At 31.7% G+C, this 19,598-nt stretch overlaps 1 protein-coding gene across 1 annotated transcript; it reads left to right on the forward strand.

Moving 5' to 3' along the window:
- The first annotated feature begins 12,192 nt into the window (after positions 1–12,192).
- LOC148604504 (uncharacterized) lies at positions 12,193–19,353 on the forward strand. The gene is made up of 5 exons (XM_088550974.1): positions 12,193–12,285; positions 13,445–13,515; positions 17,332–17,443; positions 18,241–18,308; positions 18,513–19,353. Exons 1-5 carry the CDS (start codon positions 12,197–12,199, stop codon positions 18,956–18,958), a joined length of 786 nt encoding a protein of 261 aa, XP_088407100.1. The 5' UTR covers positions 12,193–12,196; the 3' UTR covers positions 18,959–19,353.
- Positions 19,354–19,598: the final 245 nt, after the last annotated feature.

Here is a 19,598-nt window from a genome sequence, read left to right on the forward strand (position 1 = left end):
TCAATACATCTAACTTTTATGTATATGCGCATAAACTTACATTGTACGTGAAATTAAGCTGTGGTGTAATTGGGAAATTAACGTGAAATTAAGCTTAGGTGTGGTGTAATTGTTGAAGTTCCTGAGATATAGTGAATCTCAAAATGGAATGGAATTTAACACAACAAAACAAAACGATAAAAAAAAAAAACAAAACAAAAAACAAAACAAAACAAAACAGAAATGAACACTTGTATTATTCGATATAATTTATTATTATAAATTGAAATAGAAGGATGCGCATACGAAACTCTTGTACTTTTCGTTTTATGTTATTATTGTAAATGCAAATCGGAAGGATACGCATACGGACAAGGACAGGCATTGCCTTGTCAAGAGGGAGATGTGTCGTGATGTTGGTGATCTGTCTGAGTGATTTATCGTAATAACCAATGAATTTTAATGGTCAAAACTAAGAAAAAAAAAAGAAAATGACCAAAATAGCACATAATACTTATCATATAGAAATTTGTATTTCCTGTATGAAGTGTATTATAAACAAATAACATTTTGGTCAATAAAATTTAAAAGTTCATGATTTGGAATTGACATACCTAACTTTCAGTGTGTACGTTTGTTTTTGTTTTTTCTTTTTTGTTTTATTTTGTTTTGTTTTGTTTCGCAATTTCAAATGTGAGTGACTTCTTACGCGATCTTGGTTTAAATCATGTATGGCTGCTTCAAGTGACAAATAGTGTCTCATTTGAATTAATAGATAATCGTATTAATAATAAATTTCAACAGCATTGGTTTTTCACGCATCTAATAAAGTAGAAAGCTACGTGTATATTGTAATTTGAAGTATTCATTTTGTCTGAAAGTTACTTAAATTTCCATTATAGTTTTTACGAAGTGGCAAGTTAAACTCAAATATGGAAATTGGTCGTTTATATATATATATATTAATAGAGGTAGTAGTTTGTGTTTATGTTGTAATATGAGAGCTTTTGAAGATGAATACCACTATGACCTGTTTGTCCTGCTTTTGGATTTCTACGTTTACCAATTTTTGCCATAAATATACACATGTACATTCAATATTTGTAGCGAATTCTGTAAGACTGGCTTTAGAGCTGACCTAATCCCCCCCCAAAAAAGAAACCTACCCTGCACCCAGTTTTTTTACTTGAGTCCGAGTTGCCCATTTGCTGTTGTTACTTTGTATGCATTAGTTCAGTTACTTTATGTTCTTTGTTGTGTATTCTTTTTTCCATGTCTGGTCTTTGTCCCTGTATTACATTCTTTTGATTACATCTAGAGCATTGGTTCCCTTGTTCAGATTCTTGCCATATCCTTTGATCTCAGTTTTCGTTGTACATCTGATGTTTTGTTTTTAATTTACCAAGGTGTGAGATTTTGGACAATTCAAATATGTCAAAAACAAAAAACATGGCATGAATGTGAAAACAAGAGAGAAGATATACATACCCAATGTAGTGAACTAAACAAAACAGATTACGCATGAAATCTGAAGACAAGTACAACAAAGCATAATACAAAAAGCAATAAAGCATTTGCAATATGAACTGCCAAAAAAAACCAAAAAAACAACAAAAAAAAAAAAAAAACAAAAAACAGAAGTGACGTTAGGGTGCACATATCCTGCTCTGCCAGAGGCATCTGTCATAATAGAGCCTACCAACCTTAGTATAGCTCGCGGACACGAGTCACGTGCAAAAAGGGATACCGCCAAATACAATTGACACTTGGGTCATTTCTATTATTTCAACAAAACAGCATGCTGTAAAGAAAGTTTTAGATGTGGAAATGACAGAAGATATCCGAAATACACAAATAAATTTATTAAATACAATATACATAAAAAATAGTTGCACCTTATTTATTTGAAGACGGAAGAGTTGATCTTGAACTTGATACAACAAAGTAATAAATAAAGTTGTGACAAAAAATTAAGGAATTTGAATTGTATCTGTGTAATTCCAAGACCCTCACAGGATTATATTGTGATTTAATTCGGTAAAAGTATATCAAATGTAATGCAAACCTGTAGCACTCCGACACAAGTCACAGAAGATATAACGCCAAATACAATTCACACTTGGATGATATATATATAGCTTCAAAAAATATCATGCAGTAAATAATGTTAATGGTGTGGAAATATGGTAAGGGTATTCCATCATATAAAAAAACATAAGATTCGGGATACTACAGGCACTATTAAGTCAGTCTCATGTCTTGACTTTGAATAATATGTCGATGGAAAAGGAAAACTCATGACAAAACTAAACGACAAATGCGATGACTTCTCATTCCGTATTGTCAACTTTCCTTTCGTCCTTTCAACATTTCCTTAGAGCAGCAGTGTATAATATTATGCCAGAGCTTGTCGAAAAGATGTAGACTTTTTTAAACTGTGCTGGATTTTCTATAATAAGTCTGCCGAAAAAGGGTTATGTTACTTCAAAAATAAAGTGAGCACAGCAGATGTTATATGATCATCATCATGATCTTGTGGATCGTTATGGTGTATTCCTCTCCATGAGAACCGATTTGTTCACTGTGCCATACTGCCCCTTTTCTCTTTCGTCTAACGGGGGCGTGACATTTCATGAGCAACTCGGCGGGTGTTTCTATAAGACAGTAGAGGACGCTATCCCACCGGAACTCCTGCATTGCTTGATTGCACCTTATGATTAACTGCTCAATATACAAAACAAATTTAAAGAAAAAATATTGTGTATATGGCATGGTGTAATTTAAATCGAAAAAAAAAAAAAAAAAACAATGATACACGTCTCTGTACATTTATAACATTCCATCAAAAACTAAAAATATTTGCAAAAAAAGACATGTACAAAACCACTGTCTTAATGGTACAATTAAAAAAACGAGAGCGTCTGATAAGTCGATGTTGATGCAGGATTGACCAACATCAATATATTGTTTTTTTTACAAGCATTGACAAAAAGTATGAGAAAGTTCAAGGTCCACAAAATGATTTGCATATCTAATTAGAAAACCAGCGATTTTGACTGATTAGAACCAAGGGAAAATCATTTAAAATACTAGTAGAATAATGCGCTGTTATATTAATTGGTTATTTGTTTAGACGAAAGGCGACTCTTTGGCAAAAAAAAAAACAAATATTGTCGCGTATGCCTTTTTCTGTAATTTCATCTCATTTTATTATTGAGATTGTCTTTTGCAAACTGATATCTGGTTCCAATATCTTAACAAACAAAGATAGTCCTTTTTCATAGTTAGGACAACGAGTACATATGAATAATTTTAGTGTTGTTCTTTTGAGTAAGCTATGCAACTGATATCCAAAGTTCATCACAAATTTTGACATTGAATGAAATGATATGGAAGCATTTTCGTTCGAACCATATTTTTTATTTTGCAAATGTACAAAATGTTCTCGAAATGATCCTAAAAGGCATATTTTTTTCACAAAATAGCAGTTTTTTCCTAAGCATATCTATAGTCCCCAGTTTTTAGTTGCTCATTTGCTTTTGTTGCTTTGTGTGTTTGATTTTGGCTGCTTTGTGTTCTTTGTAGTGTGTGTCTGTTTTCCATGTCTGGTGTTTGTCACTGGATAGCATTCCTTCGATTACCGCTATAACATTGGTTCCCTTGATTACTCTTTGGAAATCATTTAAAAAAATCAAGGGAACCAAGATTCTAGCAGAAATCAAAAGAATGTAATTCAGGGACAAAACCAGATATGGAAAACTGACACACATAACAAAGGAACATGAATAACCAAAATAATACAAAGTAACTAATATAGAAGAAAAACGCGGACTTTACTAAAAACTGGGGGCATGGACCAGGTGCACCGGTAGAGGAAGCGTCCTCTGCTTTTCTAAAGACACCCGCCGAATTGCCTATAAAAAGTCAATTCCAGGATAGACGAATGAAAAAAGTAAACCTATAACACGTTGAACAAATCAGTTATCATGGTGCAAAGGGATACACCTTTACGATCCACGAATTCAAGATGACGACCATAAAATTTCTGCTGTGATGACTTGTAGCAACATTATCCTCTTACAGAAGCTTATTGTAAGAACGTTAACGCAATACACAAAATCTGCGCAATTACGTCCAGTTATGCCATAACGTATGAGTTATAATATGAAACCTCCATACCAAGGCGACGACGGGAAGTTGCAACAGATGAAAGGAAAGTTGACAATACGGAATGAAAAGTTATCGTATTTGTCGAATAATTTGTTCAATAGTTTTCCCTTACCTTCGATCTCTAAGTGCTCTAAGTGTAGGTCACGACATGAGGCTGAATTCATTGTTTGTAGTATTGTTTTTAAAATTTTCAAGATAATTGACCCAGTCTGAAGATCGTCGAAAAAAATGAGTGGATGAAACATTCTTCCATTTACTTCTGAATTTTTCTTATAGAAAACGCTTTTTTTTAATTTGCTTACTCTCTCGGTATTTCTATTAAATTTGCTTACACTTTCGGTAATAGAAACAGAAAAAAAAACAAAATAAAACAAAAATAAAATGTGTTTATTTTAACACGGTCCGAATATTTTCGGCCGACTTGTGAATGGGGCGAGTTATCCTACATTATAATAGTCAAATCAGTGCTAAATAGATAACAAACGTCCTCTGTGACATTAAAGATTATCTGAGTGATACCAGTAAATTCCTTAAACTTGACTTATAAACAACCCAACCTACTGTCCGTACAACTCCATATAGTGTAGATTAAACGCCAGTTTATTCGCAGAATATGGAGAAATTATCTTCATACACTGATTAAAACATGCACTGAGCAAATGTGAATTTTGTCGCAAGCATGGGTTTTATTCGATATCGTTAATAGCATTGTCTTTAACTATAATCGTATAGAATTGCTACACAATATCGATAAAATATAAGGACTTGGTTCGCAGCCTCCACTGTCAATCTTCTATACCATCCGTTATAATTCATTGACTTTTGTTTGTATGCTTTTACAATCAATAATCATATCCAATTTAATATACAATCTAAGTTGCATTTAGCAAAATCAAATAATAAAACAGGGACGATGCAGGATTTAAGGTTAGGGAAGGAGAACATAAAACAGAGGCGAATGTAGGATATATGGTTAGAGAAGGTAAGTAGAACTAAGGATCGGAAAAGCAAGACCCCTTTTCGGGTAAAAACTGAAACAGCACGATTTCATGCAAATCAATTGCAAATTTTAGGCGAAGTGTACGCCCGGTTCGCCCCCTATACATTTGCGCCTGTAAGAGTATAGACAAATGACAGACGACCGGATTCAGACGGAAAAAAATTCGGGATCTTCATCGTCACTTCAACCAACCGTACGTTTTGTTTTAAGACCAGCGGTACATGCTTGATAGGATTCGGATAAAAAGTGGTATAATATCAAATGTTAATATTTGAAGTTTAAATAGACAGGGCTTACAAAAAAAAAAAACGAAGGAAAAATATCTTTTTGTTTTGGATTTTCTCCAAAGGAAAAGAACTTGAAAAAAGAATGTTACTATTTAAATAAGCAAGCAACAATAATACATATTAAACTCACCTTCTCCTGCTATAACAAGCATTTATAATTGCCAATAACAATCTGATTCATGTCAAGTCAGATAACGTTTGCTGTCGTATCTATTGTTATCATAAAAAAACCTATGACACGGTTAAATCGTATTTCATATATCTTTATAAAGATGCTATGGTGAAAAAGGAAAACATGAGCGATTTTTATTCGATTTAATATTTGAAATGAAAGTTAAAACCAAAGTACATTACCTGATTATATGACTGATTAAACAAACTTGTAACAGGATGAAATTATAACAATATACCTCTTTTTCCTGTGAAGCGGGAGAAATGTTCCTAAACAGATCGATAACGGATGTCAAAACGGGACCGTTATGAAGAAGGAGGGTACAACATCATTGCTATTTTTCGATAGTTTCAGAAAATCTGTAATCCTTGCAAGCAAATCAAAGATATATATATGTCAAAATGATTATCATTTGTAATGAGTATGAAGTACTGCATCTCGTCCTTTCATTAAACAACTTTTCAGAAATTGTAAATGGCAAAATATAAACCTTTATATTTTAAGACAGTGTACACACATTATGTCAATAATGTGAAAACATCAGCATAGCATCCATGTAATTAATCAACAATAAACTGAGATAGTGAATCTTTGACTGGCATAAGATGTTTGAAAATAAAATGTGCCATAGTGTGTTAATAAACATGCTTTAAAATAAGCAAGGGCGTGGTGAAATGCAAGCATGATCTCATATCCTTTGTAAATGCTAATAGTTATGACTAACTTAGTTTAAGTTGCCAAATTTGCTATATTAGGGTGTTTTGTGCTACAGAGATTCATTTAGATAATTCAAATAAATTAAAAATGATATTTACTTCGACAAATATAAGGTGCATGGTGGTTCTTGGAAATAAGAGCAGAATATGGCGAAGTCAGAAAACAACTCTTCTAGTTGGATGTTGCGATTGGTAAGCTTCTTCCTAAAAAACGTCGGTCTGATATAAAGTAGTTCATGTTCAATTGATCAAATATTAACTTTTTTGATTTCAGGAAATGTCAAGGAAACACACGTAGATGACTTTTAAAAAAATGCAAAACTTTGAGCTTACTTTTGTGTATATGTTGAAAAAGTAATCAAGGGAACAAAGATTTTAGCAGAAATTTGAGTACAAAGACCAGATATGGAAAAACACACACAACACCATGAACATAAAATAACCGGAAAAATACGTAGAAAAAAGAACAAAACTAAATGAGAAACTCAGATTTAAGACAAACAATTTGATAAAAAACATTTTTTTTTTGTTCATCAATATGATATTAGTTTCTTTTATCTGAAATTGCGATGCAATTTCCTATAGATATCCTGTAGATATATACGTTGATTTGTGTTTGTTTCTAACATTGCCTATGTGTAACATGTCTTTAAGAAGACTGTATGAACCTTGTTTTCAATCGGGAGTTCTAAGGTTTACTCACAAAGACTTGAATATGTAACGAACTTTAACCCCGCCAAAAACATGTATTCAGGAGATATCACGATGACTTGTTGGTTGTTTCCATGTTTGTTCTAAAAAAGCATTGTGACAAGTAAAATTAATGTTTCAGGTATTTTTTAATTTTACATATTAATCTCCATCTGATAACGTGACGTTTTATAAATTGAATAAGTTATTATAATTTTTGTATTTATGCTTTCATTAAAATTTCAAACGATTCTTGTTTTACGATACTATGTATATTTTGGTTTTTACGAGAATAAACATGTACTTGTAGATTTCAATGATTTTCTGAAAAATCCCATTTCTTATACACTGAATGTCATCCTTAGCATACAAGTACGCTGCATGGGGATTTTTATGATTGTTTTTATTGAATGTCAATGTTTAATGAACTGATTTTTTACAAATTCTAACAACTTTCGTTCTCCCAAATCATTAAAGGGATTGGTCATAAATGCATCTTAGTATTTAGTTTTTGCACCCATATCATATTTAAAGGTTGTGAAATTTCTACATTTTGCAAATGCTATGCAACATCTTGTTTAAGATAATTGAGTTCATAACTATGAAACGTTATAAAATGCATGTTATCTGGTATAATTAAGGAAAATGTGGTAAAAGGGAAAAATATCCTATTTTTTAAAATAAAGTTTGAAAAAAAGTTCGTAGAGAACTACAATCAATACTAACGTCTTATATTTCATAACGGTATATTATGTATCTGATATAGATTTTAGGTTAGATTTATAAATGGTGTTGATCAAATGACTTTTGACTGATATACATGTAAGAAATTTGTTTAAAAAAAACATCTTTTAAAGAATAGCGTTCACAGCTCCTTCATATTAAGTATTGTCAGGAATATGTACTTATAATATGAATAAGGGCTTCAAGAAAACGAAAGCCAAATGGCTCAACCCAACACTTGATTTAACTGCTTAGTTAACCCTTTCAGGCACGCAAGTCCAACCGGATCCTAACCAGATAATTGAATATCATGGTAGAAGCGGTCTCGCCAATAATAACGGTGATATTCCAGGCATTAAACGACCAATGGATGGTCAAGATGACTGGAAGCTACCATATGTGACTCAGCTATTACATAAATCCAACATACTCTCTGTTTCTTGCATAGGTAAACTGCAAGGTACATATTAGGTAGCACAATACAGTTAGGTCATTTCTGAAAATTTGGTCTCATGTTGTTGAAATAAATCTGTTTTGACAGAACTTTCTAGTGTTTTGTCATAAAAAAACTGCATAGTTTTTAAATTCTTTGTGTGTGGAGGTTCAAGTCACTTATAAGTTATTTAGTGATTATAGTTATAAAATCAAGTAGCCATGGTAAAATACTGAAAAAAAAACTGCTTCTGAGTTTTAGTACAAATCGGAGGTGTTTTTCCAAAACGACTAGCCAAATACTATGTTTTTTATAAAATATCAGGCACTAAAGACACTACCACATGATGAAAGTATGCATGGAGTAGGTGGAAAAAGTGTAAAAATAATAAGACCCTTTTTGGTTCATTCTCTCACAATTTTATGTTCCAAAAGTTCAAGCGAAATAAGGTATTTTGAAAATCAGCCAACTGATGCTGTGGAGAGAACCTAATATGGCAGGGAACTGAAACGTTCCGGATACTATTTTTCATTTAAGTAACACCTATTTGCCATTACATATATTACATCTGTCTATTTATAAATGCTTAACTACATTTAAACAATATATCCACCAAACTTTTATTTTTAAGTTTTACAAAACTTGATGGGGGTAACTTGGTGTGCGAAACAGTGCTTCTTAATGTAACTGTATAGTGACCATTATGTACAGCCAAGTCTCCTCTCACTTTGTCGCCAATAACATCCCAGCTTTTCAACAAAATGAATCAGGAAGCTTCGCCCTGGTAAAAATTAAACTATTAACACAATAAATGACCTATCAAAATGACCTTACACAAAAAGCAAATTGATGCAATTCTACTGGACTTCAGTAAGTTCTTCACGACAGATTTGCAATGAAGCTTGAACACAACGGAGTCATAGCCAATACTCAGCAACCAATCAGAATCTTCCTTGTAGACAAAACAAGTGGTTTGTAGCAGTTCTCAAGCTCAAATATCATTAAGAGAATCGCAGAGAACAATTCTGGGACCACTGTCATATTTGGTCTATATAAACGACTTACATCTAACCTACACGCCTTTTTTGCAGATAACTGCTTTTTGGAATAATAGGAAATGAAATGAGAAAAATACCACTATTACAGGAATACAGGAACCCTTCGATATTTTTGACTTAGATTATTCTGAAATAGATTGTGCTAACACAGGTTCAAAATGGTCAGCATCTGTACTCTGTTGTCAGGTCTTGTCTTCTTCCGAAATATAGCTTCCTGGAAAATCAATTATTTTTCGTCCACTGCATCATATACATGTTCATTATTTATATATTAGAAGTCTGGTTTCCGTGATTGCTTTTCTCGTTTCGTCGTTTGTATTGATATTACTTTTTCACAAGGTTAAAAGCATAATGATGGAGACGACATACAAAACGGATGCATATTAAACAGAAGATGTTTATTCACTACTTTTTTAGTTAAAAATTGTAGATTTTGATTAAATAAACATCATCAGCTTTATTAATATGAGTAATACAAACATGAAAACTAGCGTTATTTGAAACGGTAAAAGGAAATAAAATACAAATGATTTATAAATACAACAGATGGGGTAATTAATTTCGGCTTTGTGGCTTTGGTCAGGGGCATGTAGCGCTGAGCAAGATGAAAGATACCTACTATATACCCACACTAACGAATTTAAAAAAAATGTTTTGACACGAGAATGAATAGTGCAGATCTATTGATTTATCTGCAGTCATTAGTAAGCACAAAACGAATTAATGAATATTAGAAAGAAAACCTTGATTCGACTCTAGAACCGATACTTGGCAAGATCTGTGGTGCTACCAATAATGAAATCAAACTACAGTTAGGCAAAACAACACTGCAAGATGCATTGCATTCAAGGATTTTACATTAGAGGTAGACGTGAAAAATAATTGCAGTAATAAGCCCTATACTGCTTCATGTACCACCCTCTCCGTCCATGTATTGGATTTCAAAATTCCACAATAATCTATATATTAAACAACGTGTCATAGCTGGATCTGCAAAGTTCAGTACCAAGCCTACATCAAAACTGTTTACAAAAAGGCCTCCATTAGTTACAATATACTTGTTACTCCAGGAGTGGTATCAATATGATATTGGTTCGATTTGTCCGTAACAGTGTTTCGGATTTCCACATATGAAATCAATATATAACCTCGATATCGCTACAACAAGGTTTTCGATAAAAATATTCCCCATTCTGGCATGACAGCCAAATAGGTCACTTTGGTTCGGTATAAGGTATATACATGTAGCTTGATACTTCCTTCCTTGCATACAAATCTAAATTGTAAATATGAAAGTATATATGTTGAATCAAAAATTGATAGTGATTGTAATATTTCCCAGTTTATTTGATATCAATTTCAAATACGTACAACCATTATGCTACATATAAAATATGTATACATAGTGTCCTTCCTTGTCTACAAGGTTATTTTAAAAAAAATGTGTAATAAAATTTCTGAATCAAATATATTTTTGTTCTTACTTTATTTAGTACAAAAAAACTAGACGATATCATCTATATTCTATAAAACGTGGATATTAGTCCCTTGACTTATTAATGGAAGGCTAACAACTTCACTCCTTACTATGTTCATAATTTATTTCCTTTTACCCCTATAAACAAACCAATAAACAATGATTAATCTTAGTCTTTCTTTTCAGGTTGGAAAGCTGTCAAGAGAAAAAGCTGCTAACAATGTGATATTTAACATTTTGCAGCAAACTTTCGGCTAAATTTTAAACAAAATAGCACTCTAGCACTCTGCAAACAAGAAAATTTTTATTACTGAATGTGTATTTTATCCTTAATACCCTTGATAAAAATATAGAAAACCCAAGACTGATTATTATGAACATGATCAACTGTTGTGTCAGTTATATATTGAGTATCAGGATTCCATGTTGAATGTTTATTCATGTTGAAACACGCGGGGAAAATACCAGTTTTCTCAAGTTCCGAGTTAAGAATTCCAAATTTAGTATAAAGAGAGCACGGGAAAGTCACAAGTCTTTAATTTCTAAAGTTCTGAATTTTGAATTTTAATTTTGAACTCTGAACTTTGAATTCTGAAAGATCAATTCTGAATTTTAAATAGCTTCCTTATTTATGTCCTTATTGTATGCTTTATGATGTGCCGCGATTCTCAATCCCGCATGAGAAGAATTGCTATTAATATTGCGTATAGTGGTCCTAACCTTTTGTAGGTTTAAACTGGTCAAGACCTAGCATGTCAGTTAACTGCTAATAGTCCTCTATTTATGCATTAGTGTCATTAGTTTCTTTAGTTTCTTTGAAGAAGGGACACAATTATTTTTGGACATATTTTTGGATGGTTTCATTGCGTTGTGTAGTATTTTTTCCACATTGACCAAATTTAAAAGAAAGAGAGAGTTGTGATCGAAATGTATTTTTGTCCTCTTTTTATATATATGTAAGGGGGGTCTGAAAAATTCCCAGAGTGCAGGCAGTGTTGCCATATATGTCACAGCGGTACGAGTTCGAGTCCTGCGGAGGGAACGACCAAAAATTTGCGCAAATTTGACAGTTTTAGCATCGTTGGGAATTTTTCAGACCCTTCTATAAGTTTACGTTATCTTCCCTGTATCAATTTGATCCGATGGAGCAGTATAACACATTCTGAGACGTTGTATATATATATACATATATGACTATCGTTAGTGTCGTTTTATTACTTTTGGTAATTATTGATAATTATATTTTTGAAGTAGTACCATTATTATGTTATTTCAATAGGAAAAACCAATAGTATGCTCCTTCAAATGATATGCTTCTAAATCTTTAAAATACTAACATGTACACGAATGGGGAAGTTCAAATCTATATAAAGTTATAGTTCCTAACGTTGTCAATTCATTTCCGGACTCTATTATAGGTCATCCTATTTTCATTTAATTACACATTACTCATTATTTCCTCGTTTTCGTGGTACCAATTAGTTCATGAAGATGGTCACGTTATTATTATGTGTTTACATACTTCTTTTCAATTTGCCTTTAGCAAGTGGGAATCAAAGAATCTGTTACAAAAAGAAAAGGTATACTTAAAAAGTAACTTATGACTTGAAGTGTCAATGAATAATTTTATTTAATGATGTTAATGCCGGCATGTTATAGATATCAACTAGACTATAATGGGCATTATATATACTTATATTTAGAAATATTGTTTTGTTTTGTTTTGTTTTGTTTGTTTTGTTTTGTTTTGTTTTTTGTTTTTGTTTTGTTTTAGTTTTTGTCTTTTATCGGATGTCAAGACATTATTACTAATCTATTGAATTTAAAGTTAACGATTTTTTGTCAATATTTTGCTTCAATCTGGCTTGCTTTTGTTTTTATAGAAATCTTATTTCCTCCCGGTTAAATGCTTACATTTTTCAGGAATTGTATTTTAAGTTACAATTTTGTCGGTCATAAGGAGTCAAGCAACTTTTTAGATAATGTCGACTCCTTCATCAATTTCCATGTTTTTTTTTTATTTACCTTCTACAAAAATAATTTTATTACTACACATCGACACGATATCATGTGATAATAAATAATTGTAAATGGTATAAAATAGCACTTCAGCTGCAAAAATGGATACACGATTTGATATACTGTCTAACATATTTTGGTTATAAGAAATTAACATGCGGCCTTCCATAAAACCATTGGTCTTAGAAGACAATAAAATACAATAGTAACTTTAAAATATCTTCTAAGTCCAGATAGATTGAGATAAATAATCAAACATTTCATAATATAAACCACTCGAAAACAAATATAAAAAATTATAGCTTTATCAGGGTGTATCCCATATTACGGAATTTACATGATTCTAACAAAGGCCGCTTCTTATGACGAGCTTAGTGAATTTAAACCCTAATTCAGTCCATGCATGTATTTACCTTTTTGCACAACTCATTATTCTGACTGTATAAGAACTGTTCATTTTTAATAATTGACACATGAATTATACCGCTACTCATAAGACGCGGGCCTACATTACAATCACTTTGTCCCCTTCCGTCTGTTAATTTTTTTTATATGTAACAATTACTTTGCTTCTGTCGAGGGAATACTTAGATATTTGGTATATTGATTTTTTTTTATTTATTATGACCTTTAAGGTGTCTCTGTCCTTTACAATTTAGACAAAAATGATTGGGTTGGGTATTTGCAGCACGAACAAGCGTGTAGCATCATATTTTACAGATTACATGATGGAACAGAAACAACTATCTATCATTGCTGTCGGCCATTTACAGACAAAAATGGGAAATGTGGTAAGATTGGATATTCAATCATACTAGATTAAGAAACAGGTATATGCGTTTCCATAGTCACACCAGAAATTATTACGCCTTAGTGCATATGCAGTAAAATATTGGTGTCGTGTGTAACTGACTAAAATTTCTTTTGACTGGTCTATTCGAGAGGTATCATTGAAATATGCATTATTTGTGACATCAAAATATATTGATAGTTATAAAATAAGAGTCGAGATTTTATGATTATTATTAATATATATTATCAATTACGACCAACATTGGGTGAGCTAATTTTCCATACTTTATTGATTAGTATCATACGATCAAGAGTTTGTTTGTCCTAAGCTGAAGATTTAAATCGTCTACATTTAATTTTATAGGGTGGGGGGGTGCTTTTATATTGAGGGTCATTGATATTATCATTTAAAACTGTTCAATGAAATGTTTTCGTCCAGCTTTACATGTCAATCGCATTTCTCTGTTTAAGTTTCTCCCAACTTGTATTGTGACGGGTGCCGCTGGCAAAGCAAGATATGCTTGCTTTTCAATAGCACTTGATGATACTCCAAGTTATGGTAGAAGTTTAAATTGTTAATGCTTATGATTTTGTGGGTTGTCCTGATTATTCAGTTTTTTATACTTTTTTTTTTATCTTATCCTGTATGCTACATTGCCTATGTGGAATGTCTTTGTTTTCTGTTTGCATGTATGTAAAACACTTGGATTTTAATGTCCCTATATCGTCCTTTCGCTTCAGTATTGTTCTGTCGATATATGATATGAAATTAAAAGTCTGGGAATTTCAGTAAAATACAGGAATCAACAAAATGATAAATTATACAAAAGCGTGGGAATTATTGTAGATGATGTAGTAAGTAAATTATCGAGTTTAACGGAAATATTGAAATTAATACATATGAGAAGGTGACACCTGTGTGAACAGACAAAATAGAAACAAATAATCACGAAATGTCACTTAGCTATAAAAACGAGACATCGCTTAAATGAAAATGAACATTAAAGATTAAAACTTAAGTATAGTCTGTAAATATCATAACATTTTTTGAAACACTGAGTCTTCATTCATTGCATTTAATATGGTAGTACCTTTCGGTGATGGATTTGGCTTCCTCTTTCGACAGTCTTGGTTTTGAGTACTTCTTGTATACAACTAATATTTTGTTTATGTATGTTCTTCTTACGTATTTGATTTTAATGCTGTGATGAGAGGTTACTCCTTGAAACACGTGTACAGCATATCGACATTAACAATATATAAAATGAATTTTTTTTTGTATTTAAGTATCAAAAGTACGACATACATTTTAAGTTTGATTGTTCATTGTTTCTATGAGCATGTTAGTTAGTATATGCCATATTCATTGTTTTTGCTGTCTATATTCCCTGTATTGTCGTTATCCTTTGAACATAATCTTATACGATAAACGTTCGAATCTCTTAGCTAGGTTTCCTGATTTCCCTTTCATACAATTAAGCAGATAGTTCTGTGGGTTGGTTGTATTCCCAAAAGGATCAGACCAGTTATATTTGTAGTACTCATAAAGGAAAACTTTCTGTGATGTCATCCAGTCTCAAAAGGTCTAAATCTGAAAACTAATCGTACGCACTGTTGTCCTTAAAGTCTACAGTGTTCCATATGAGAATCAAGTCAAGCTTGCATCTCGTATGGATAGTTTCCCGACAGGACAGACTAAGTCTGGTGACCATTTATTTCAAGTAAAACATTCAGACAACGTTTAACACACCAGGCCATGTTCTACCTCTTTAAATGATATACTTGACTACAACGATGATCACAAAAGAGACGTAACAATTACAAAATATGCAATATTCTGATCATCGACACTTTTTTACTGCCCTTACCAACAATACTTATCACACAACAAGCAAGGCATGATACAAATTGATAAAAATGCAACGTACCCCGTGTGGTCTATGTCAGTAAAACACAATCAAGTTTAAAAAAAACCAACAACATAGTGTTATCATTCGAAAGTTAAATAAAAACAATACCCAGCAGTTTATCGACCTCATAATCCATAACAGCATTCAATCCTCTCTATGAAAGTTCATATTATTACACAATACCAAGCAAATAGTCGTATCTTAAGTGAAAAATGCAACAAGAAAAGAGGGCAATACTGGATACCCAGACAAGCAATGCAGTGTCTTATGGATGCAAAGTCAATTTCAGAGTACATGTATATATATATGTATAGGAAATCGTTAATCTATATAAAAATACATAAATGACGATTTTTTGTTCGAGAAAAAATCCAATATGGGTAAGGAATCATGGTCATTGAGACTATATACATCAACTTATATGTATGGTGTTTTTCGTAGATAGTCTTCTTCCTCTCATACAAAACCTCTTGCTCTTCATCACATTCGCACGAAACTTTACTATTTACCCCTAACCTATCAGTTCATTGCTCTGTCTTTACAAAGCAAGTCTTATCACTCTAATTTCTAAGCTTATTTCAGTATTATTGAACAGCCTATTGACCTTTTTTCTTATTATTTGTAAACAAATACGTACCATTACCCACTCTTTGTTAAAAACTCGGAGAGAAGCGTTTATTTCTTCTACTACCATTTACCAAAATTGTTTTAAATACCATTACTTAATATTTAACTCCATCATAAAACCGTTACTAAAAATAGGCCGTATTTCAAAATCAAATCCACACCATTTTTTTCATATCCTATACCTTACCAATTGCATTTACAATTTTCAACTGCAGTAGGTATTTCAGGACTTTAAAATTGAGAACTTCAAGCTAGACTATCTTACTGATATCGCTCAAGTTATTTATTCAAATATTGTCCTTCTGGTAATGTCAATACGGTTGATTTACAAAATCGTAAAAAAGAACCTATCAGTAAAGTACTTGTTTAGTTTTCACGCTACATCTACTGAAAGTTTAACAACTATTAATTTCTTATTGACAAAGTGTAGGACTTCGTCAGCAAATGAATAAAACAAGAAGAAAAAAATCCTTCATTCATGTTAGAGCGGGGTAATGCAATAAGGCCTTATAAGAGTTTTAAGTAGAATAAGTATAAATGCAACAATGTTCAAAAAGCATGTTGTAACAAAACGATCGTCTGTTATACATGGTATGTATTCATGCAGAAAATAGAAGTTACAGGACTTATTCTCCAATAATACTCCTCTTCTTTCGGTATTTCTACAAAAGTCGCTTAAGTGATTTTTCGTTTGTGTATTAGACCAAATTACTCCATTTAAGAATCAATACAAATAATGTTTCAGAGTCGGGTGGTTAAAGTGTAATACAAAGCCTATTTCAAAACTTTTAATTTCGATACTTTAAGCCGTATCAAAAACATTGAAAAAAGGTTTCAAATCTTACCACGACACTTGTTTTTCTTTTGTATTTGTATGCGATGATGTTTTGTTTTCAAACAAACTTGGATTCGTGATTTCCATGCATCGCATCTACCTCAAATGTAATTGAGATAGAGGATACTACAAACACAATAAGTTAGTCCCATATCGTGACATAATCTTAATTGTTGATAGGAAGGCAAAACTCTTCACATAAATATACGACAAACACGAAAACCTCTCATTTCGTATCTTGAACTTTTCTTTAGTTTTATCTGTGTCAACACCCCTTTCAGTCACATTTTGGGTGATAATTTGACATATCGTCATGTCATTATTTACGATAATGTGGGTAAAGGAAAAGAAAATGGACTACAATGAAGTTTATAAACTATTTGTCGAGCTGACCAAAGCGCAAACTGTTGTCAATTTTAAAACCTTTTAAGTGGCAATTTCAGGTTGTTCTATTGGTAGTCGATTCGTTCCTGAATTTTCAGACTGTCTCATTTGCGGACCTGGTAAATATGGTGACGATTGTGTTTTCACCTGCAGATGTTTGTTTAATGAAAGGTAATAATTTCGACAATTTTTTCATTTGTCAAAAAACATCAAGTTTATATAAAAAATAGTTCTCCGTTTTTCTTATTCAACAAAGATGAAATCGCTCTTAGTTTGTGTTGAACATACTTTGTATTTTGATTTAAAAATGTAAACGTAGATAATTGTTTGTAATTTTGAGAGTCTAGAATGTTCAAAATTATCCAAACAATTGTCACTGTATTTTTTTCAGTTATTTCATTATTTGTGTCGCACGTTTGAACACTGCACATAATTTACATAAAACTTTAAATGAATTGAAACGATGTTTTTATTCAAATTCCGGTATGCTATACACATGTTTCAAATAGTAACCTCTCAGCAGCATTAGAACCAAATGATAGGAATGTATTAACAAAAATGTAAATAAATGAATAAATAAATAAAACGGAGGTACAACATTTTTTTTAAATATCAATACATATTAAATTAACAAGATATTCTATTAAAATATAATTACACATAAATGTAGAATACTTTCACTATGTTTTACATTGTAATTACTAATGTATATTGGCTCTAAACTAGGGTTAATGGTAAATATCATTCCACACAAATTAACTTTTCGTATTTTTGCTCTTGAAAACTCAATTGTCTTATAAAGATTATCAGCCTTAAGCATTATTCAACACATTTTTATATCATATCATATCATATCATATCATATCATATCATCCGTAACTATAATTACCATGAATGATATCGAATTATTACCTACATATGCATGTTAATACAGAAAATTATATTTTTAATGTTTGTTTTTTTCATAGTTGCCATCCCGTCACAGGATGTACTTCAATTGAAATGTCAGATGTTCCACCACATCAATCTACAACAAGTAAGACAATATAATACTTAAAATGTTTTGAACAACGGTTCAAAAGAATTTTCGTGATATAAAAAAGAGTAACAGAATAACAGAAAATAGAACATTGAGTTTTGTTTTCAAATTTCAATTTTAAGCTCATATTTTTAAGTGTTTAGTTCAAAAACCTTGTCATTTTATTCTAATATATAAGTATATGTTAGTGTTATTTTTAAGGAAAATCAGTAGTGGATATCAACGTATTTCCCGTAGTTGTAGTAGGTGGGGTTGGTGTCTTAACGACCATTGTAATCGCCTTTGTATGCTATAAAGTAGGACAAAACAGAATCATTCGATTGGTTAAAGAACATTATAATCTTTCAAATAATCGAAAGCAAGCTTTTAGAGTTGTGTGTGCTACATGTAACATACAAGTACCTGGAGGCAAACCAGTGAAATCAACAAAGGTAATTAATGGTGGATATTTAGATCCCATGCCAGCAAATGACGACTTAAAGTCTGATATCCAACCATATGCAACAATGAGTTTTCAGAGAAAATTGGATAACGACACCGGTATGACATCAGAGTATCTACACCAGTATCAACCAATTATGAAAACGACTGTAGATATCCATCATTATGATCATCCAAATCTTCCGGCTAACAATAATGAATACTAAAAATATTTATTCTTACATACTAGCCAATTGCTGTGCTTAATACTTTGACTAATGAATGAAATGGCCAGTTTTTTTCTGTTTTCTTTTTAAATTAGAAAAAATACAAACAACCATTTCCATGTTGTTCATAAATCAAAATGATTATGCAATACTTTAAATAAAGTGGTCGCTTTTGTATTATTATCAAGGGTATGTCGTTATTAACATTCATCGATTTGATGTTTATGTACAGAAAATCGTGCCATAATCAGTATCACCTGTCTTTTGTGTTGTCAAATTATTAAAACAGGAAAATTGTTATCGCGTTTGTAAGCCTTAAAGTATGACAAAACAGAAACCTTAGATTGGTTAGAGAACATTTTAATCTTTCAAATCAGCAAGAGCAAGCTTTTAGAGTTGTATGTGCTACATGCAACCTGGAGGTTTCAAAATTGTTTCGATGTATATTGCATGAACTGTGTGTATGCTCAACAAAAATGATTTATTTTTCATAATGTAACTTTTACGTTTCCTAAATTGATTTATCCTATTTAGATTACATTTCAGTGTTTACGTTATGAAACCAAATATTTATATGATATGTGATACGTGTAAGTAACAAAATGGGATTTTAGTTCATCACTAGAGTACAGATTAACAC

The sequence above is a fragment of the Perna viridis genome, chromosome 10 (assembly GCF_037379345.1).
Source record: "Perna viridis isolate PV_CMFRI_1.1 ecotype Kerala chromosome 10, ASM3737934v1, whole genome shotgun sequence".
Classification (NCBI taxonomy): Eukaryota; Metazoa; Mollusca; class Bivalvia; order Mytilida; family Mytilidae; genus Perna; species Perna viridis.

Bases quoted from the DNA above. Each gene is read 5' to 3' on its own strand.
- LOC148604504 (XM_088550974.1), top strand. From the start codon at position 12,197: ATGGTCACGTTATTATTATGTGTTTACATACTTCTTTTCAATTTGCCT. The intron at 12,286-13,444 runs GTATACTTAAAA...CATATTTTACAG, and splicing joins ATCTGTTACAAAAAGAAAAG to ATTACATGATGGAACAGAAA. The intron at 13,516-17,331 runs GTAAGATTGGAT...TGGCAATTTCAG, and splicing joins AGACAAAAATGGGAAATGTG to GTTGTTCTATTGGTAGTCGA.